We start from the raw sequence: 23298 nt of genomic DNA, 5'->3' as shown, positions 1-23298 counted from the left end.
TTGTGCTGCTGTTATCACCATCTATTACCCCAATTTTTCTATCACTCCAAACAGAAACTCTCTACCAATTAGGCATTAACTCCATATTCCTTACCCAACCCTGTCCACTGCTTACCTACATTCTGGTTTCGGGCTATGCATTTGCATATTATAATTATTTCATATCAATGAGCTCAAACAATATTTGTCTTTTTGTGTCTTCTGGCTTATTCACTCAACATGTGTCTTCAAGGTTTATCCATGTCACATGAATCAGAATTTCATTCCTTTTTATTACATTTATGTGTATCCTACATTTTGTTTTTCTGTTTATCTATTGATGGACACTTGGGATGCTTCCATCTTTTGACAGTTGTGAAAAATGCTACTATGAACATTGATGTGCAAATATCTGTTTGAGTCCCTGCTTTTAATTCTTTGAGGTACATACCTAGAAGTGGGATTGCTTGGTCATATGGTAGTTCTATAGTTAACTTTCTGAGGAACTGCCAAAATGTTTTCCACCACAGCTGCACCATTTTACATTCCCATCAACAAGTGAGTGTTCCTCTGTCTCCATATCCTTTCCTACACATGTTATTTTCCTTTTTTTTTTTTTTTAATAGTACCTATTCTAGAGGGATATGACTCCCGAGCTCTTTTGATGCCACCCTACTAGTCTTTGGTTGCTTTGTGGCTCTCTGGTATGATGCGAGGTTTCAGGCTCACCTTATACATCCTGGTCCTAGATTTGGATCAACAGTTTCTTTAGAGGTTCTTAAAAATGTTATTGTTATGGTTGGGAGTGGTATTTCAAGATGTAGTCTAAGCACTTGGGTTATTTGTTGCTAATGGATCATTGTTCTTAGGCCTTCTAGGTGGTCAGAGATAGGAAATAATTACACACACACCCACACTTATTTAAAGATAAAATACAGTTCCTACTGATATTCAAGTTTGATACTACTTTGTTACATCACTTTTTTCTTCCTTATGGAGAATACCACTTCTCAGGGACATGAGGGATGACAGAATTAACATGGCTTGTGATTATCCATGGTACATCCCAGTAGTCTTAATAACGTGCTTGTGCTATTGCCACCAGTTGCATTTACTGAATACAGTTAAAAACTTTTCTTTTAATCTTCCCCCACCCTCCCCCTTTTTAAATGAGTGTGTTCTCCCTAAATAGTCAGAGCATAGTCACTTCAACTTTTAACCCTCCCTTAGTCTTCTATCTATGAATAATTATAGATTATAATTATATACCACCAGTCTTTTTATTAAATGTCTGTAACCTCTGATGCGTGCTCACTGGTAATTCCTTAGGAAGGCTCATCAAAATAAGATTTCCTTGGTTTTTGCTTGTTTATGTTTCTCTTTGCTCTTTATGCCTTTTTTTTCCCCAAAGAAATAAAGAGTTTATTTCAGGAGATCAACCAAATAATCTTATCTCACTGGGTCTAAGAGGTTTAGGGTTTTTATGGATTCAAGCAAGGGGAGATGGAGTTTCATTACAATATCAAATCTAAATAGGGCTGAGATTAGGCTAGAATGATCATTATAATAGTAAGAATTAACAGGGCTGAGACTAGTCTAGAATGACCATTACAATAATAAATATAAACAAGGCTGAGACTAGACTAGAATAACCATTGCGGTAGTAAGTATATGCAAGACTGAGTCTAGGCTAGAATAGCCATTACACTAGTAACTGTACACAGGGAGACCAGCCTAGAATGACCAGTTGTGTTTCAGTAATTTCAGGTATTAACCTTTGGCTATTCTATAATACAGAAAGAAAAAACATCAATGTAATGATTCAGTAATAAGTAAATTGAAAATTATAACTTTAAATATAAGGAGTAGAAGGAGGTGATCTGTAACTGTGTTACATTGGGGAATTAACTTTTTATAGATTTTAGATAGAACCTGAGGTGTTCCTTATAGTTTCAGGAATAGTGCTGACAATAACTGGCTGAGACCTGCATGTACGAGTAACCTCTGGAATGATCTCAGTTTTATCAGGTGAACAAATCCTTTGCCATAGTTTGAAATAAAAAGATATCCTTTAGGGTTTGATTTTGGGAGAGCAAAAGTTGTTATGTTTGAACGTTAAGATAAACTGGAAAATGGGTTACTGGGAAATAATATTTGGTTTCTTATTTAACCAAAATACCAACAGAAAGTAAAATAGTTAATATGATTGTAAGGAAAAGATTTAGTTCCTTTAAAATGAGAAGGCTTGTCTTCTAAAATAAAGGTTGGATAAGGTCAACATAAACATCAACGAGGATATTATTCTTATGTGGCATAGAATCTTTATCTTCTAGACAGAATGCATATATGGTTAAGAAAATCTTTATAACCTTTCTTTAAGAGCTGAATGACAATCTCCATTATTTTAACAGAAACTAAACTACAGTTTTGTGTGAATACACAGTTTGACAAACAAGCTCTTAAAAAATACTGTAAACATACCTGTCAGATTTTTGGTCAGCATTGACTATAACAAACAGAATTGACTTTCACATACCCTTTACAAACTTTCATATCCATTTAGGTCTTGTCTTACATATTTAAACCAGCCATTTTACATTAGGACAAAACCACACTCCTGTAAATAAGCTTATGAAATTTTAGCCAGCATTGACTATGACAATTAAAATTCACTTCCATAGACTTTCAGAACTTTCCTTATTCTTCCAGACTTTGTCCTACACATTCTGGAAGACAAAACTAGATGCCTTTTCTTAACAAAGCACAGCTTGTATACTTCTGCGTACCTTATGCTACCAAAAAGGTCTTTGATAACTTCTTTAAATAAAACATAATTATTTTTAAAATAATTTGTCAAAATAGTAACTTAATATCATTAAACACAAACTTAATTTTTCAGTCTTTTTTTTAAAACTTTTTTTATTGTATATTATAACATATATACAAAGTGAGGAAATAAAAAAGCAATAGTTTTCAAAGCACTGTTCACAAGTAGTTACACAACAGATCCCACAGTTTGTCATGGGCTACCATAAGATCCTCTCAGATTTTTCTTACTAGCTTCTCCAGAATGTGGGAGGCTAAAAGGTTTAAATATTTTTTTTATCACCGCAATCAACTTTTTTCTTTCTTTTTTTGTGATAAATAACATATATACAAAAAAGTAATACATTTCAAAGTGCAACACCACAATTAGTTGTAGAACATATTCAGAGTTTGACATTGTAATGCTGTGCCTGACGTGTCGTTTGGTCTTCAGGCTGCTCTGACCCAAGCCCCCCAAGAGCTGGGTTGAAGCAATCAATGAACTTATATAAATTTAGGGAGAAGCAAATTTACCCAAGTAGAATAAAATTGTGTATGGTTCAAAAGTCATCCTAAAAAAGCAAGAATATTACATGAATAGATTTTGTCATTGTTTTTGCCTTTTTATTTCTATTGGAGGTTAAAAAATCTCTTTGTATGCTTAATGTCCTAAAATTATGAACAATTTGAAAGACATCAAACTCTGGAAAAGGTACTATTATTACTTAATTTGTCCCAAACATACATCCACGAAAACTTTTCCATAGCTCTCAAGGACACTTTCCTTTATTTACTGAAATTTGGCAGTTAGATCCTATTCAGTTACTCCTATATCTAAGGCTATTAATGTTTTAATAATAATTTGTTTATTACAGTTACCATTGCAAAGGTATTATTTGAAAGAAGTCATTTTAACTGGGGAATTCTCAGAACAAACATGACCCATTTATTCCACAGCATTTCCTCTGCCTATCATTTCTAGTCTGCAGACCCAGTAGAAAGAATTGTAAACCCAGCCTACCCTTCCCCCATCTTTCTTTATCCAACCCTTTAGCTGCCCTACCTGGTTCATTCATAGTTGGCCAAGGTTTAAGAGGCCTTGAGAACAGGGATAGGTGGGACAGAAAGAATGAGGTTTTAAGTGAGGACAGTGGGATTTAAGATCCCTGGTGGCCTTAGTGTTGATGAGAGTTTCTTTGCCCTTCTATTAATTCTTTCCAATTACTAGATCTTTTTCACCTAAAGATGTGACTCTAACAGTTGGAGAAGTTTTTGCCATTTCCCTTTGCTGCCTTAGGGAAATTCCAGGGGACTGTTTCTTTCCAGTGTCCAGGTTTGTTTTCAGTAATTACAAGTATTAAGACTTTGAACCTTGTTGCCTAGAGGACTTTTTTTTTATTTTTGGAGGTGGGGGCGGTACTCCAGGAGTACCAATTTATACATATAAGCACTTATTTATCTTTAAGCAATTCAAATGGAGTTCTTTTAAGAATTCTTGTTTGCCAGTTTAGAATTGCCATACAGAGGTAGGAAATTGTACATTGAGCAAATACACAAATAAAAAGTTAGATGCAAAAAACCAGAAACATAGAAATATAAAACCACTAACTTTTGAGCCCTTTTCATTCTCTTCCACTATGATTGAATATTAGCCTAATTTGGGTTATAGGATGCTAATATTGAAGTAATTTGGGCCTCTATAGAATGAGCTATTGTTTCCAATTCTGTAAATCTGATGGAGAATGAGGTATGCACATATGCAGATCCTTTCAGGTCTCCCTGTTCATCTACTCCTAAAGATGCTTGCTGCAGGGTTTTGTTGGTAGCTCAGCAGCTGATTTTAGAGAGCAGGCCTGGCCAAATTGAGTACCTTGGTGGGTATGAGCTGGGAGACAATTTTTATCAGAGGAGTAGGAGGAGGTAGGGGAGCTTCCTTCTTTGTCTGTTGGTCCCTTGGTTATAGTGTGGAGGTGGAGCAGATGAAGGAGTTAATAAAAGGCTCTGTTAGATCAAGGAGGACATTTTTCTTTTCTCCACTAATATTTGCAGGTAAAATTTTGTATTTCTTCATTAGCATTGACTTTTTTTGGTGGGGGCTGGGATGGGGTAGGGTATGGGCAGGCTCTAGGAATTGAACCGGGTCTCTGGCTTGGCTGGCGAGAATTCTGCCAGTGAGCCACTGTTGCATTGCCCAACATTGACTTTTTTTTGCATGGGCAGGCACCAGAAATCCAACCCATGTCTCCGGCATGGCACCTGAGAACTTTGCCTGCTGAGCTATCATGGCCTGACCCCAACATTGACTTTTGAGAGAGGCAATTAAAGGATTGAATACAGATCATCACATCCTATTTTACTTTCTTTTGCAGAACTAATCTAATTATAATACAGTGTTTTTTCTATGGAATCATTCTCAGGTCATTTTTTTCTTCTGATTGTAAATCATATTGAGGCCATACATTATTCCTATGTTACAGAAATAAACTATTTTTTGTTTTTTCATAGGCTTATAATTAAAATCTGTCCAATTTTCAGAATATATATATTCAGGAATGGTCTTGGAATCAGAATTTCTCATTTTAAAAAATTTCAATAATCAGTAACTGTATTAGCTTGGGTTCTCTAGAAAAACAGAATCGGCAGGAGACTCTGTAAATACAAAATTTATAAAAATACCTCATGTAACTGGGGATGTAAAATCCAAGGTCTGTAGGGCAAGCTGGCAGCTCTGATGAAGGTCCTCAACAAACATTCAGGAGAGGCTGGCTGGCTGAAGCAGGAAGAGTGATTGTCTGGTCTGAGCCCTCCTTAAAAGCCTTTAGGTGATTAGATTAAGTATCACTCTCTACATAAGACACTCCCCTTATCTGCATGGAGATGCAGTTAGCTGTGGATGCTGCCAATGAGGTCATGATTTAAGGCCATGAAATGTCCTCATAGGAGCAGACAGGCCAGTGCTTACCTGATCAGACAACTGGGCACCACCACCTGGTCAAGTTGACGCATGAACCTGACCATGACAGTTCACCCCTTGTCATCTTGGCAGCTATACACATCACCTTAAATCATATTTAATCTCTAAATAGACACAATAACAAACACATTTTTCCTCACCTAACAATACTCAGCTGTCTCGTGTTCAGTTCCTAGCAGGGCTTGTGGAGGATATCACCCAAGTCCTGCTAGGAATTGTCACCTAATTGGCACTGTAATTGAGTTTTCAAAAGGCCATTCCACCTTTCTATCAATCCAACTGCCTCTGGATGATGGGGAACATAGTAAGAACAGAGAATTCCATGAGCATGTGCCTATTCCCGCATTTCATTTGCTGTGAAGTGGGTTCTTTGATCAGAAGCAATGTTATGTGGAATACCATGACAATGGATAAGGCATTCTGTAAGTCCATGGTGGTAGTTTTGGCAGAAGCATTCCAGGCAGGTAAAGCAAACCCATATCCAGAGTATGTGTCTCTTCCAGTTAGAACAAATTGCTGCTACTTCCATGTTGGGAGTGGTCCAGTGTAATCAACCTGCCACCAGGTAGCAGGATGATCACTTCAGGGAATGGCGCCATATTGGGGCTGAGTATGGGTCTCTTCTGCTGGCAGATTGGACACTCAGCAGTTCCTGTAGCCAGGTCAGCCTTGGTTAGTAGAAGTTCATGTTGCTGAGCCCTTGCATAATCTCCATCGCTACCACTATGACCACTTTGTTCATAAGTCCATTGGACAATGACAGGATTTACTGGGGAAAGAGGCTGACTGGTATCCACATAAACAGGTCATCTTATCCACTTGATTATTAAAACTTTCCTCTGCTGAGGTCACCCTCTTGTGGATGTTCACATGGTACACAAAGATCTTCATACTTTTAGCCCACTCAGAAAGGTCTATCCACATTTCCCTTCCCCAGACCTCTTTGTAACCAATTTTCCAATCATGCTCTTTCCAAGTCTCTGTCCATCCAGCCAAACCATTAACAACAGCCCATGAATCAGTATACTAATGCACCTCTGGCCAGTTTGCCTTCCAAACAAAATGAACAACCAGGTACACTGCTTGAAGCTCTGCCCACTGGGAGGATTTCCTCTTACCACTTTCCTACAGGGATGTTCCTGAAAAGGGTTGTAGTGCTGCAACTATCCACTTTCGGGTGGTACCTGCATATCATGCAGAGCCATCTGTAAACCAGGCCCAAGTTTTCTTTTCCTCAGTCAACTGGCTGTAAGGAACTCCCCAAGAGGCCTTAGCTCTGGTCTGAGAAGGAGGAGGTAATGTGGCAGGAGTGCAGACTGTGGGCATTTGGGCCACTTCCTCATGCAGCTTACATATGCCTCCAGGACCTGCTCTGGCCCTATCTCATATATACCATTTCCATTTTATGATGGAGTGCTGCTGTGCATGTCCGACTTTATGGCTTGGTGGGTCAGACAACACCCAGCTCATGAGAGGCAACTCAGGTCTCATGGTAACTTGGTGGCCCATGGTCAAGTGTTCAGTCTCTACTAAGGCCCAATAGCAGGCCAAAAACTGTTTCTCAAAAGGAGAGTAGTTATCTGCAGCAGATGGTAAGGTTTTGCTCTAAAATCCTAAGGGTCTGCATTGTGATTCTCCTATAAGGGCCTGCCAAAGGCTCCAGACAGCATCTCTGTTTGCCACTGACACTTCCAGCACCATTGGATCCACTGGATCATATGGTCCAAGTAGCAGAGTAGCTTGCACAGCATCCTGGAGCTGTCACAGAGCCTCCTGTTATTCAGGTCTCCACTCAAAAGTAGCTGCTTTTCTGGTCACTTGATAAATGGGCCAGAGTAGCACACGCAAATGAGGAATCTGTTGTTGCCCAAATCCAAAGAGACCAACTAGGAATTGTGCTTCTTTTTTGGTCGCAGAAGGGGCCAGATGCAGCAACTTATCCTTCACCTTAGAAGGGATATCTTGACATGCTCCACACCACTGGACTCCTAGAAATTTCGCTGAGATGGGAGGTCCCTGTATTTTTGTTGGATTTATCACCCATCCTCTGACACACAAATGCCTTACCAATAAGTCTAGAGTGGTTGCTGCCTCTCGCTCACTAGGACCAGTCAACATGATATCATCAATATAATGGACCAGTGTGATGTCTTGTGGGAGAGAGAAATTATCAAGGTCCCTGTGGACAAGATTGTGACAGAAGGCTGGAGAGTTGATATACTCCTGAGGTAGGACGGTTAAAGTATATTGCTGACCTTGCCAGCAGAAAACCAACTGTTTCTGATGGACCTTACTAACAGCTATTGAGAAAAAAGCGCTTGCCAATCAATAGCTGTATACCAGGTATTGGGATATATTGATTTTCACAAGCAATGATACCACATCCGGAACAACAGCTGCAATTGGAGTCAACACTTGGTTGAATTTATGATGATCCACAGTCATCCACCAAGATCCATCTGTTTTCTTCTCAGGTCAAATAGGAGAATTGAGTGGGGATGTGGTGGGAATTACCACCCCTGCATCCTTCAGGTCCTTAAGGGTGGCACTAATCTTTGCAGTCTCTCCAGGAATCCGGTACTGCTTCTGATTTACTATTTTGCTAGATAGGGGCAGTTCCAATGGCTTTCATTTAGCCCTTCCTACCAGAAAAGCCCTCACTCCACGAGTCAGAGAGCCAATATAGGGATTCTGCCATTTGCTCAGTATGTCTATTCCAATTATACATTCTGAACCTAGGGATATAACTTCAGAACGGGTTCAGTGGGCCCCTGTGAGATGACCTGAGCTAAAACTCCATCATCATCTGACCTCCATAAGCCCCTACTCTGACCAGTGGACCAGAGTGATGTTTTGGGTCCTCTGGAATTAATGTCACTTCTCAACCAGTGTCTAATAATCCCTGAAATATCTGATTATTTCCTTTTCCCCAATGCACAGTTACCCTGGTAAAATGCTGTAGGTCTCTCTGGGGAAGGCTTGGAGGAAGTTGCACAGTATAAATTTGTGAAAGTGTAACAGGGTCCTCCCCCAAAGGGACCTGGCCGTCCCCTCATTCAAGGGGCTCTGGGTCTGTAAACTGTCTCAAGTCTGGAAATTGATTAAGTGGCTGTGACTCTTTGTTTTTGTAATTCAAGTTAGACTTCTGTTCATTTGACCTATAACTCTTTTACTTATATAGTCCAAACAAGAATTTAGTAGACTGCCCATCTATTGTATGTCTAGGTACCCCATAATTTATTAGCTAGTGCCACAAGTCTCTGCAAGTCAGATTTTTTTTGACTCCTGCTTTGAGTCTGCTGTCCATTATGATAGCCATGCCCACCTTGTCTTAGGTGATTAAGTGCTGCCACCTGGCTTCTGCCAACTCGGGATCTGATCATCCCCATTGTGTTTAAGGATTCTAGCTCAGTAACAACAGTTCCCACAGTAATACCTGACCTACAGAAAAGGGTGACTACAGAGCTCTTCAGGGATAATGGAGCTAGTCTCATGAATTTATTTCTCAAGGTTCTGGGGAGAGATGTGTCCTTTAGACATTCCTGGGACATGTGAGGTATTCCATGATAAATGCACTCTAACATGCCAGTTTCTCTAAGCAATTGGATCCCCTCATTTACATTATACCAAGGCAGTTCTGGCATTTCAAGCTCAGGTAATGTTGGCCACTTTTTGATCCATGTTTCAGCCAACTATTCAAACAAACAGTTAATGCCTTTTCTAACCCCTTGAACTATAACATTAACACAGAATCTCTGCTCAGTGTGCTCATGTCAATAAATTCAGCCTGATCCAGCTTTATATTCCTCCCACCATTATCCCACACCCTTAAAATCCATTGCCACACATCCCCCTGATTTCTGTCTATATAAATTGGAAAACTCATGTAGTTCTTTTGGAGTATTAGCATACCTCCTCATGGGTGACACTTTGTACCTCACCTTTTGGGGCCTGTAAGGACTTTAGCCTAGTTATAGGTCTGGAAGAAATGAGGGGTGGTGGGAGTGGGTCACAGAACGAAGTAGAAATAGCTTCCAAGCCAATTGCCTCAGGGCATTTGTTTGCAGTTTCATCTGGTCAAACAGGATTAATCCCTTCAGTTGGAGGTTGGGTGGCCAACTTCTCAGGGCATGCTGGAGGAGGGCAGCTGTGTCCTCCGGGCAGACTATTATAGGTTATCTAGGAAAGACTCAGAATGATCTAGGGTTTCTACCTCTCCACAGCCATCATTATCAATCCATATGTCACCATCCCTTTTTCAGAGTTGCACTCCTTTCCAATCAATGCCCTCACTTTAATGGCAGACACCATGCAAGGTTGAGATTTCAGTTTTCTTTGTAAAGTTGCTTCACTAACAATGAGATTCTGAGTCTGATTTTCAGAGTTCTCAAGTCTGCAGCTATAGAAAATAAGATTTTCCTTCAGGGTACTCATAGAAACTGTCAACAGTGCTTGAGCTTCTCATTTGAAGCCTTCAGCTCATCCCTTTCCTTCATCAGTGTATACAATGTATCTAACAACAACCAGCCAATATCTCTATACCTCCTAATTCCACAACACTCTGTAAAAATGTCAAAAACATTATCCCTCAGAGGCTGGCTTTGTATAAGCGAAGCGTTAGCAGAATCCAGGGTGATATTTTGACTATCTCTTTTGCCAGTTCATCCCATGGATTGGCAGTGTCTTGATTATGGGAAGCAGAGACTTTAGTGCCTTTTGAATCCAGCGAGAGCAGAAAACCAATTGTAAATACCCATTTTTAAGATTCTGTTTCTTAAGAACTATTCCTGGTACCAAGCTGTATTAGCTACAGTTCTCTAGAAAAACAGCATAGGCAGGAGATTCTGTAAATACAAAATTTATAAAAGTGTCGCACATAACCCTGGGGATTTTAGAGTCCAAATTCTGTAGGGGAGGCCACAAGCTGGCAGCTCCAGTGAAGGACCTAAAAAACTCTCAAGAGAGGTTGGCTGGCTGAAGCAGGAAGAGTGATTGTCTCTTCTGAGTCCTCCTCAAAAGCCATCTGGTGATTAGATTAAGCATCACTCTTTGCAGAAGACAGTCCCCTTAACTGATTGCAAATGCAATCAGCTGTGGATGCTGCCAATGTGGTCATGATTTAAGGCTGTGAAATGTCCTCATAGCAACAGACAGGCCAGTGCTTGCCTGACCAAACAACTGGGTATCACCACCTGGCCAGGTTGACACATGAACCTGACCATGACAGTAATCAATTAGAAACACTTAAAAAATACAAATGTAGTACACACCAACTAACAATTTAAAGACATTTAACACTATATATTAAGTAACACACCAATTAAAAGTTAAACAGGTATCAAACAATTTCATTAAATAGCAATTGATTGTTGGATTACTTAGTTTCCACGAGTATTCTCAGCAGACAAACTCAGGCCAGGACCTTGAACCCCGTACAGAATGGTACTCAAAATAGAAAAGTGTAGCAGTCTGAGCAAAAGGGGATCTTTCTGGAAGCGGGGCCTAGGCTTCAAAACCCAGGTACAGGGAACTTGAACCTCCATACAGGCTTCCTGACCTACTTTTACCCAGTCACATGTCTGGATTTGGAATTGGAAAGTGCTTTTCACATCATATGTATGTTGAATCCTTTTTACCTAACTTTAGTATCTGTCATTTTCTTTTAAATCCCTTTTATCTCCTCTTCTTTGTTTTTATTTGTAAATTATTCCTCCTTTTCATCTACTTTTCTTAGCTATTTACCTATATTTATTTGTTCTTGTTCTCCTTCCAGTTTACTCTTCATTTCTCAAAAGACTTTTCTTTCATTCCTAATTCTTTCTTGAGTTCTGCCATCTTAGTTCAAAGTTTTACTAATTCTGGCTTAGGCTGTTCTTTTTTTATTTTAATTGAGAAATCTTCACACATACATTCTTTACATAGTATACAATCAGTGGCTCACAATATCGTCACATAGTGATCATTTTTTAGACCATTTGTATCACTCCAGCAAAAGAAAGAAAAAGAAAGAAAAAACTCATACATACCGTTCACCTTACCCTCTCCCTCTTATGGCCACTAATATTTCCATCTACTTAATTTTTTTTACCCTCTGTTTTCCCTATTACTTATTTATCCATATTTTTTACTCATCTGTCCATACCCTGGATATAATGAACATCAGACACCCGGTTTTCACAATCACATAGTCATATTGTAAACGTCCTATCTCTATACAGTCATCTTTAAGAATCTAGGCTACTGGAACACAGCTCAGCAGTTTCAGTTACTACCCTTTAGCCACTCCAGTACACCATAAACTAAAAAGATATACGTAAGAATAACCTCCAGGATAACCTCTTGACTCTGAAATCTCTCAGCCACTGAAAAATTATTTTTTCTCATTTCTTTGCCTTTTGGTCAAGAAGCCTTTTTCAGTCTCTTGATGTTGGGTCAACATAAGCCCTGGCTTATCCTGGGCTTTCTGTCTTACATTGCCAGGGAGATTTATGCCCCTGGGTGTCATGTCCCACATAGGGAGGGCAGTGAGTTCACCTGCTAAGTTGGCTTAGAGAGAGGCCACATGTGAGCAATAAAAGAGGTTCTCTGAGGGTGACTCTTAGGCATAATTTTAAGTAGGCTTTGCCTATCCTTTGCAGGAATAAGTTTCACTGGGGCGCACCCCAAGATTGAGGGCTCGACCTATTGATTAGACACTGGTTGAGAAGTGACATTAATTCCTTTAAAAGTATCAGAAATTCTCCAAACGGAAGTTGAATATTTCCTCCTCTCCATTCCCCCAAGGGGACTTTGCAAATACTTCTTTATTCAATGTCTGAATCACTCTGGAATTTATCAGGATATCACACTAACCTGGACAAACCAACAAAATCTCATGCCCTATAAAAGATTCCATGTGCTTATGGTGTTCAAGTAAACTGACTATGCAAGTTAAATTGGGGAATGTACTACCCAAAATATATATTTTGCACCAAATAAAAATCACTCCCTTTAGTCTTACACAGAAGTTGAAGTTTTAAAATATGGACGGTATCCTTCTTGATCAAAGTGGGGAAGGGAAATAAAACAAAGTATCAGTGCTAAGAGATTTCAAATACAGTTGAGAGGTTATTTTGGAGGTATTCTTATGCATTATATAGATATCTCTCTTTGGTATTTAGGGGATTAGAAGAGCTAGAAGGAAATACCTGAAACTGTAATCCAGTAGCATTGACTCTTGAAGATTATTGTATAACTGTATAGCTTTTACAGTGTGACCGTGTGATTATGAAAAACTTGTGACTGACACTCCCTTTATCCAGTGTTTGGACAGATGAACAAAAATATAAGAACAATAAGTAAGTAATGGGGGGAATAAAGGATATGAGATGTTTTGGGCATTCTTTTTTAGAAAATTTTAAGTAATGAAAATGTTAAAAAATTAACATTTTTTATATGTAGTTTTGTATATAGTTGAATGCACAACTATATAATGATACTGTGAACCATTGATTGTGCACTTTGGATAGATTATATGGTATGTGAATACATCTCAATAAAATTGCATTAAAAATGAAAAAAAAATGTGGACGATATCATCCTTTACCCAGTCTTCTGATATAGCTTAGTCCTATCCAGATCAGCTTCATTCATATCTCTACTCAATGTCTTGATCCCTTTTTTTGACTTTTTAAGCAGTTCGTCTATGGGATACTGCTGACTTTCTTAGCTTCAGATTTCTGAGTCACAGTTGTCACATAAGTACATGAAGTTTCTGGGATAGACCATGTTATATACAAACAACTCATTATCTCAGAATTTAGAATTAACAGACTTCCTGAATATATATGACTGCTCTAAGAGCTTGCAATCTAGGCCTGCTTAGGTTGTTCTTCATGGCTTGCATCATTTTCTTAAAGTTTTTAAGAAACTTGCTTTAAATGGGTTACATTTTTGATCTGTCTTCTGGGTGTGTGTTTCTGTCACGGTTGCGTTGGCTGGAGCTGCACTGTCCAATACAGTGGCCGCTACCCATATGTGGGTATGTAAAGTTAAATCAATTAAAATGAAATAAAATAAAAAATTAGTTTTTTGGTTGCATTCGCCACACTTCAGGTGCTCAGTAGCTACCTGTAGCAAGAGGATTCCCATCATGGTAGAAATTTATTTTATGTAGCATTAAAATTTTTGGTTACATTAAATTTTTTTTTCTTATAATAGATTTCTGTGTGATTTGACCTCGATATTTTTTTGTTCATTTTGAAGTGAAATTAGTTTTCTTGAACTTTTAGAGGGAGGCATGGCTCCCTCTTCTGTTATTTTTGGGTAGTGTTGTTTTATGTAGTGTTGAATATGGAGCCTTGCTTTCTGACAGTTCATGGTCCTGTTCCTTTCCTGCACTTTTATAAGGACTTTCTCTTCTGTTGTCTCATTCTTATTAAGCTCCCAGTGGTTACATGTAATTGTGGGTCCCTGTTCTGGAAGGGGGTCCTGGCTTGTGAGTTTTGAGAATTCAGAGTGGTTAACTGCTCCAGCCCCTTTAAGATGTTACTACAGACCCCTTGCACTCACCTGATACTGAATTGAACAAAGCCCCTCGATCCCCCTTGCTTTATGGGTTTCCTGTGGGTACAGGATCATCAGACCCTTGTTGCTTCCCTTTGCTTTCTTGTGCACAGATTCTGATATCCACGGGCTTTGTTTTTGGTTTGTGTCATGGGGATCCCTTTCCACCTACTTTTGCCATAAATGCAGTCTCTGTCTTTTGTCGTACAGTCTGAAATATTTACAAATGAAATGATATGCTATTTGGGATTTGTCTTCAAATGACCCAATGAATTCCAGTATGTGAGGAGGTGATTTATAGCTGAAAGAAGATTGGGCATGAATTGATAATTATTGAAACTGGTTGATGGATACATAGAGGTTCAATATACTATTTCTTTTACCTTTATGTTTGCATTTTTCCATAATAATTTACAAAAAAACCAATAATGTAATAAAAAGTTGTATCTGCTTTTCATAGCAAGCTTTCCACTTCTCCCCCATCTTTTCTTAATTATTTTATTTCATTCATACAGCGAAACATCTTACTATTAGTACAATGTCCATGCATAAGTGATGCCAGTGCACACACAAGTGCTGGCCATTATACTTTCCTTTCCCCTTTCATTATGTTCATTAAACACACATCACTCGATGTGCTTCTCTTTCAAGTGGCAGAATGACTTAGGCCTTGTTGTTAATACATTTTCATTGTAAATGAAGACTCATATCTCCTGCCTTTCCCTTGAATATCATACTATGTTTCTTATATATCTTTACTTTTTCATCTATACTCTTTTGGGGGGGGCCCAGTTATTTTTTTTAAGATCCTGCATAATTCTTCCTATTTCACTGAGACACTTCATGTTAAGTTGTATATTATACTAAATTAGGATAGCACGGTTAAATTGAGTTAGAACAATATAGTTAAATTATGGTACTTAAAATTGATGCTTTTAAGCCTAGTTTTCAATAAGTTGCATCCTTTTCCCTGGATATCTTTAGATACCTTCTGAGAAAGAATTTCTTTTGGGTATAATAGCACCTATTATAACTTGGGGGTGTATTGGGAGTGACTAAGTGAAATAAGTAAAGCACGGGGCTGTAAAACTGTTACTTGCCTGGGACATAATGAATATTAGGTAGATGTGAATTTTTGTTTTATTGACATTGTTAGGAATTTTTTCTTTAATATATTTTATTTTGTGTGATAGATAGCTGCTGATGAACCTCCACCAGAAGGGTGTAATTCATTTTTTTCAGTGCATGGGAAGAAGACTTGTGATTTTGATACCCTTGAGACGCTGGTATTAACAGCATCCGAAAGGTAGAGTGTGTGTTTCTTTAAATATCATGCATTTCGTTGTCCATTCTTCTATGTGCAGTGCACTTTCTCGTTTTGCTTCTGTTTTGTATTCTGTAAATGTGAGTGTGGAGTCTGGGACCAGACTGACTAGATTTGAATCTAGTTTCATCATTTCAAATGGTGTTGTGAACTTGGGGAAATAATTTAATCTTTTTCCCCTTACTTCATTTAAAATGGAAATGGTAAGAGTACTTATTACTGTTATTACTTAGTAATGGCTGTCTGTCTCTGCAGGGTTAGTCATCAGCTTAGCAAAGAATACTATATGTGTTACAGCCAGTACCTTAATTGATGATATTAATGATGATGTCTCAGGATATTATCAGTTTCAGACAAAGGTGACTGTTGAAAAAATATTTTGAATATTAGGTTGGATATAAATGGACTGGCTTTTTTGCTTAAAGTTAGGCTTCCTGTGGTGGACAAATGGAATAGGTGCCACTTTTGGTCCTTCCTCTAATGTGGTTATAAAGAGGATTGCAGGGCGCTCTCTGCATTATATTATTGCTGTGCTGTATCAAAAGTGCTGATGGCATTTTGGACTATGTCGTGCTTCTTTAGCAAAATTAGACCCAGCACATGGCTTCTGCCCACCAAATGCTATCCTTGCTTCTCATTAGAGTGGCAACCAAATACCCTAGCTGACTGAGGTTCAAGGCATGGGCATTCCATAATGGCTGCATGATGAAGTGGGGCTCTCTTGATTGTTTTTTTTTTTTATGTTTTAACTTTTTTTAATTGTGTAAAATAACATATATACCAAAAAAAGGCAATAAATTTTCAAGTACATTTTAACAAGTAGTTATACAACAAGTTTTAAAGTTTGGTATGGGTTACAGTTCCATGATTTTTCATTTTTTCTTCTAGCTACTCCAAGACACTGGTGACCAAAAGAAATATCAGCAGTCATATTTATTTGTTAAATCCTATCTTTATTATACTCTTCCTTCTCTCTTTTTTCTTTTTTGTGAAAACGTATGTATAAAAAACCAATAGATTTCAAAGTATATTGCAGCAATTAGTTGTAGGACAGATTTCTTTAAACATGTTATTGCTTTGCTTACAATTAATAAGATAGACATTCATAAAGAAAAGAATGATCATGTCTCTTCTGAGATGTAACTACTTTTTTTAAGGGTTTGGCATACTCCTTTTAGACTTTTTCTATGGTTACCAATTTATATGCATAGATAAACCTGTTTTTATAGGAGACATTTTTCCATTTAGTACATGTGGGTGTACCTTATTATTTTTACACATGCATAATAATCTGTGTAAAAATGGTCCTTATTTTTCTTTACTAATGGTTTATAAGGTTTTTTTCCTTTTTTCTTTTGCTGTTATTCCAAGGCTAGAGTAACCATCCTTTATACATCTTTACGTTCTGTTGAACAATTTATTATAAAAAAGTATGGTGGGTCTTAAAGTCTTCATTAAGCTCCATTAGTATCTTGATGCCATTCTTAGAGAAATTTTTTTTTTTTTTTTACTTTTTGAGAAGTTTTTAAAATTTATGAGGAAAACTTAAATTTTAAATTAAATACCAAGAAGACCATAATAGTAAAACTGTTAGAGGAGGGAACCTTACTGTTATTTTTTTGTTTGTTTTTGTTCCCCCTATTATTTATTTTTATTCCATATGTTGTACTCATTTGTTGACAAGGTAGATAAAAGGAGCATCAGACACAAGGTTTTCACAATCACAGTCACATTGTATAAGCTATATCATTATTCAATCATCCTTAAGAAACATGGCTACTGGAACACAGCTCTACATTTTCAGGCAGTTCCCTCCAGCCTCTCCATTACATTTGAATAACAAGGTGATATCTACTCAGTGTGTAAGAATAACCTCCAGGATAACCTCTCGACTCTGTTTGGTATCTCTCAACCATTCTTTTTGAAGAAAAAAGAATGTTTTTTCTCATTTTGTCTCATTTCACTCTTCCCCCTTTTGGTCTAGAAGATTTTCTCAATCCCTTAATGCTGAGTTTTAGCTCATTCTAGGGTTTTTCTCAATCCCTTGATGCTGAGTCTCAGCTCGTTCTAGGATTTCTGTCCCACCTTGCCAGAAAGGTCCACACCCCTGGGAGTCATGTCCCACGTAGACAGGGGGAGGGTGGTGAGATTGCTTGTTGTGTTGGCTGGAGAGAGAGGCCACATCTGAGCAACAAAAGAGGCTCTCTTGGGGGTGACTCATAGGCCTAATTTTAAGTAGGCTTGCCCTATCCTTTGTGGGGTTAAGCCCCAAGAATGGGGCTCAGCCTATAGCTTTGGTTATCCACACTGTTTGTGAGAATATCAAGAATTCAACTTGGGGAGGTTGAATTTTCCCCCGTTCCCACCATTCCGCAAAGGGGACTTTGCAAATACTTTTCCGCTCACTGATCAAATCACTCTGGGATTCATCGGGGCATCACTGGACAAACCAACAAAATCTCATGTCCTACCCAAGGTTCCATGTACTTATGTTGTTCAGCCAAGCTATCTACATAAGTTATATTAGGAAATGCACTAGTCTTAATATAAATTTTGTACCAAATAAACATTTTTTGCTTTAGTCTCACATATAAGTTGAAATTTTAAAATATTAATTACCATCTATTTTCAGCACCCTGCAGTAATGACATACCTTTGTTCTTCCTCATACAAAAGTATTTTTAAAATTTGTACATTTAGTCACTGTCATTATATACTCTAGGCAATCCTAGATTATACTATCTCAATCTTTATTGTCTATCTTTCTTTCTGATTTCATTTGTGCCCCCAGCCCCCTCTATCATTCTCACATTCAGCTTCATTCATTGTTTTAACATAATTGTATTAAAGTTAGGTAGCATTGTGCTGTCCATTTCTGAGTTTTTACATTCCATCCTGTTGTACAATCTGTGTCCCTTCAGCTCCAATTACCCAATATCTTACCCTATTTCTATGTCCTGATGGTTTCTGTTACCAATGAAATTCTCCAAGTTTATTCACTAATGTCAGTTCATATCAGTGAGACCATATAGTATTTGTCCTTTTGTTTCTGGCTAATCTCACTCAGCATAATGTCCTTAAGGTCCATCCATGTTGTTACATACTTCATAACTTTATTCTGTCTTACAGCTGCATAATATTCCATCGTATGTATATACCACAGTTTGTTTAGCCACCCGTCTGTTGATGGACATTTTGGCTGTTTCCATCTCTTGGTAATTGTAAATAATGCTGCTATAAATATTGGTGTGCAAATGTCCATTTGTGTCCTTGTTAGGTCTAAATTTTAAGTAGACTTGACCTGTCCTTTGTGGGGTTAAGTTTCATATGAACAAACCCCAAGACTGGGGGCTCAGCCTATAGCTTTGGTTGTCCACACTGCTTGTGAGAATATCAATAATTCAAGTTGAATTTCTCCCCGCTCTCACCATTCCCCGAAGGGGGCTTTGCAAATACTTTTCTACTCACTGATCGAATCACTCTGGGATTCATTGGGGCATCACTCTGGACAAACCAACAAAATCTCATGTCCTACCTGAGATTCCAAGTACTTATGGCGTTCAATCAGACTGTCTACATAAGTTATATTAGGAAATGCACTAGTCAAAATATAAATTTATACCAAATAAGCATTTTTTGCTTTAGTCTCACACATAAGGTGACATTTTAAAATATTAATTACCATCTGTTTTCAGTACCCTGCAGTAATGACATGCCTTTGTTCTTCCTCATGCAAAAACATTTTTAAAATTTGTACATTTAATCTCTATTATTATACACTCTAAGCATTCCTAGATTATACCATCTCAGTCTTTAACATCTGTCTTTCTTTCTGATTTCATTTATGCCCCCAGCCCTCCTCCCTCTGTCATTCTCACATGCAGCTTCATTCAGTGTTTTAACATAATTGTATTACAGTTAGGTAGTATTGTGCTGTCCATTTTTGAGTTTTTGTATTCAGTCCTGTTGCACAGTCTGTATCCCTTCGGCTACTCCTTTACTGTTATTTTTGAAGAATGTGCTTAAAGCCATCTGCTTTTTCTGTAACTTGCACATTTTCTTTTTAGATAAAAAGATACCTATGTTTTATTTATAGGACAAACTAATAAGCTAAGGCTTTAGTAAAATGAGATTTAGATATGTATTCCCTTTCTGGCTTTTTTTTCTCTTTAGGAATTGGTAGCATTTACTAATCCAGAGTCCTCATTGTATAGTTAGTATTTATATAATATACTTTATTTTTAGTCATTAACAAGTAAGACTCATACCCAACAGTTATTGTAAATAACTGAAAAGTGTTCAAGACTGGTACCCTTTATATTAAGATACTTATACTCTTTACTTAAATTATCCTGTAACTTGTACTTTTTATAGTTTTAAATTTAACATTTTAAACTTTCAATATGTATTTTTAGACCCAAACCACTGTTGTTCAAAGGAGATCACAGATATCCATCAGCCATTCCTGAAAGCCCAGTGGTGATTTTCTATTCTGAGATTGGCTCTAAAGAGTTTTCTAATTTCCACCGCCAACTTACATCAAAAAGCAATGCAGGCGAAATCAATTATGTATTCAGACATTATGTATCTGTAAGTATTGACTTATTTTACAATAGATTTGAATATTAATTACCCAGCATGACCCTAGAACATAAGCTGATAATCCCTCTTTGCAAAATAATTATTTGAACTACTTTTTAAGAAGTATAATACTTTCATTGAATGTGTTTTGTTTTTGAACATACGTGGTACTTTGCTTGTCACTTATGCTAAAAGAGTGGCTTAAAATATTAATATTTTATTTCAAAATGAACCGTGTAAACAATATTTTAAAATTTAACATTGTCATCACACTATGGAACTGATTCTTGAATTCAGTGTTTTCATTGTTCCTTTTCAAACTGTATTTTTTTAAAATGCCTTTTCATTTGTTGATGGGGGAAGGATTTCTAAGGAGATGAAATCAGGTGAACTAGTTCTGAAATTAAGCTTTGAAACCATGTGTAACCACATGTAATTTAGATTGTTAGCCTTTAGTGTTTCTAGGTCATAAAGAGCTTAGTTAATATTGGGTGCTAAGTCCATGCCAATAAAATAAAAAAATTAAGATATAAATTTGTACCAGCAGAAACAGGTTTATCAATGTCTGGTTTGACACTTCCCTCCACACCCATCCCTTGCACTATTTCTGGTAGTAAAAATTCAGGTGTCTCAGGGACCATCATCAGCCATGCTGGTGGTGAACCTGTGGCATTTGGTTAGCACCAGCCCTTCCTAAAGGCATTTAAATTTAATAAAAAAATGCCCACTTACATACTTATAGTCTCACTCAGGCACTTCTGAGTTGGAGACCTCTCCAGTTTTCAGTGCCTCATGTGTAAGTTCTTTATCTCTTCTTCAAGTTCTTCACATATTTGGGACATTTTTCCTTTCAACTGTCTATTCATCTCTTTTTGCCCTTACCACGGACCTATTCCCACAGCTATGTCAGGCAGGATACACAAAGGCAAAGGCTTTATTCCCGTGACTGGAATTTTATAGGGTGAGAAACATATGAACTTTGAGTTGATTTGTTTTAATAGATTAATTTATATTTAAGTGGTAGGTGAGTACTTTTGTTTCTGTTGGTATTTTGGTGTGCTGTCCTAGCCACATATTTACTATCTTGAGTTCTTAATCCCAGGTGATGGTTTCTGGATATATTATTAAAATGGTAGCATTGGTACCGGTGCCATTTGGAGAGTGGGTGGTAATGCTAGAATGCTTGCTCTACCTGCAGAATCCCAAAAAGGAGCCCGTGTACCTCTCAGGCTATGGTGTGGAATTGGCTATTAAAAGCACTGAGTACAAGGCCAAGGACGATACTCAGGTGAAAGGTGAATTTGTAAAATAAGACCCATGTGCTTTCTTTTCCTTAAATATGTTACAGGATTTGTTTGCATAATGAAAAAAGAATAGATTTAGGAGGGTAGTTGTCTGGTGTTTGAATCCTGGTTCTGTTAAATCTGGGTTGGGTGATTAAGGGAAATTTTTAGGTTCAAATTTTTACCTGTGTAAAATGTAAGTAATGATTATGTGTGTTTTTTAAAATGTTTTTGTGAGAAGTAAGATGAATATGTAACACATTTAGAATAGTTTGTGGTTCAGAAAAGTTCAGTGAATGGTTCACAGTCATTAATTTGGAGAAATTCTTCAGAATTTTGACATGAAAAAATCCATTGTTCTTTATTTTTAAAGCTACTAATTCTGAAATTTTTAACATGTAAAATTTTCCAAGTTTAAGGAAAAAATTCTTAATTTATCCAGGAAAATAGGAAATACTAAAATGCATTTGTTCTTTTTGCTTAAAGAACTGTAAAATGTTAATTGATTTACTCAACATTTTAAATTATTTTATGATTTTTGGAGTATTTTTTAAAACATTCAAACTTCATGATGTTAACTTATTTCTTTTTTCCTTTTTAAAGCCTTTTTTTTATTAATATAACATATCTAAAGCAAAGAAAGAAAAAGCAATAATAACTTATTTCTAATCTAACTGATTAGACATTTATTTGCTGTGCTTTTATAGGAACTGAGGTGAATACGACGGTGATTGGTGAAAATGATCCTATTGATGAAGTTCAAGGATTCCTCTTTGGAAGATTAAGGTATGTGTTTTCACTTTGCTTTGGGAAGTACCCTTGTTCTCTTTAAACTCTCAGGCTTCCTTTCATTCTAAGGTTCATCTTTCTCATTACTGTCTGGTTTACAGACTTAACAAGAATCTATATGTTAATCTGAAATTAAAATTAACCACTTAATTAATAGTTCAGTTTATGATTTCCATTTTTTCTGAAGCATGTTGTCTTAGACAGTACAGCTATTGCTGCCTGCCTATGATTTCCTTTTCTGCCTATGATTTCCTTTTTGGGTTTTTTACTTGATGTCATAAAGCTATATACCATTTCTTGATTGATATAATAGGAAAAATCAAACTGTTTCACTTAATATTTTCCCCAAGAAGATCAGAGGTATTTTCAGTGTGAGAGGTAATGGGAGGCATAATAGATTTTGCATATGTTAAATTGCAGCACATTTTATTGTAATTTGCTTTATGTGAAAGGGAATAGAGAATGGTTTTTTGGGGGGTGGAGGGATGGGGGGAGTATAATGCCATAACGACTTTATAAAGGCTTCATAGAATTTTATATCTGAACAAACTTCTTAGCTGTTATTTCAAAGTTTGCATTTATTTTTGTCATGGGTTGATAATTGTTCAGAGCCCTGAATTCTGAATTATTTGAAAATTCTATTTAGGATAACAACAATGTACTTTTTTTTTATAAAGTAATGAATTATATAGAAATAATGTATGCTAGGTTCAGTTTCATATTCTTTAGCTTTAGCATTTGGCAGAGTGAAATGACTTAACCAGACTCAGTTTCGCAGAGCTGACTTATTTTGTATTGGATGATTGCTGACATGTTGAGTTCATCCTATGTAAATGTTTAGCATTGGTTTTCTTTTTGTTTGGCATTGGTTTTGGCGTCACTAGTAGGTAATCAGGTTCTATTTTATTTGGTCCAGGTTTCCAGAATCCCTTTTCATATTCAGGTTAAAAAAAATTTTTTTTTTATAGCATTGTGATTTATGCGTTCCCTGTGTAAAGATATTATGTAGACTACTGAAG

At 37.1% G+C, this 23298-nt stretch overlaps 1 protein-coding gene across 2 annotated transcripts in view; it reads left to right on the top strand.

Moving 5' to 3' along the window:
• Window positions 1–23298, top strand: part of UGGT1 (UDP-glucose glycoprotein glucosyltransferase 1) — a 119815-nt gene that overhangs the window by 19054 nt on the left and 77463 nt on the right. For both annotated transcript variants that reach the window (XM_077153430.1, XM_077153429.1), the window contains exons 5-8: window positions 15496–15608; window positions 20042–20216; window positions 21406–21502; window positions 22198–22276. In XM_077153430.1, coding sequence (XP_077009545.1) covers window positions 15496–15608; window positions 20042–20216; window positions 21406–21502; window positions 22198–22276 — 464 coding nt within the window. The remainder of the gene's footprint in view (window positions 1–15495; window positions 15609–20041; window positions 20217–21405; window positions 21503–22197; window positions 22277–23298) is intronic.

Source organism: Tamandua tetradactyla, chromosome 3, assembly GCF_023851605.1.
Source record: "Tamandua tetradactyla isolate mTamTet1 chromosome 3, mTamTet1.pri, whole genome shotgun sequence".
Classification (NCBI taxonomy): Eukaryota; Metazoa; Chordata; class Mammalia; order Pilosa; family Myrmecophagidae; genus Tamandua; species Tamandua tetradactyla.
The sequence above is the reverse complement of the archived record's forward strand: the minus strand, read 5'-3'. Positions and strand labels throughout refer to the sequence as shown.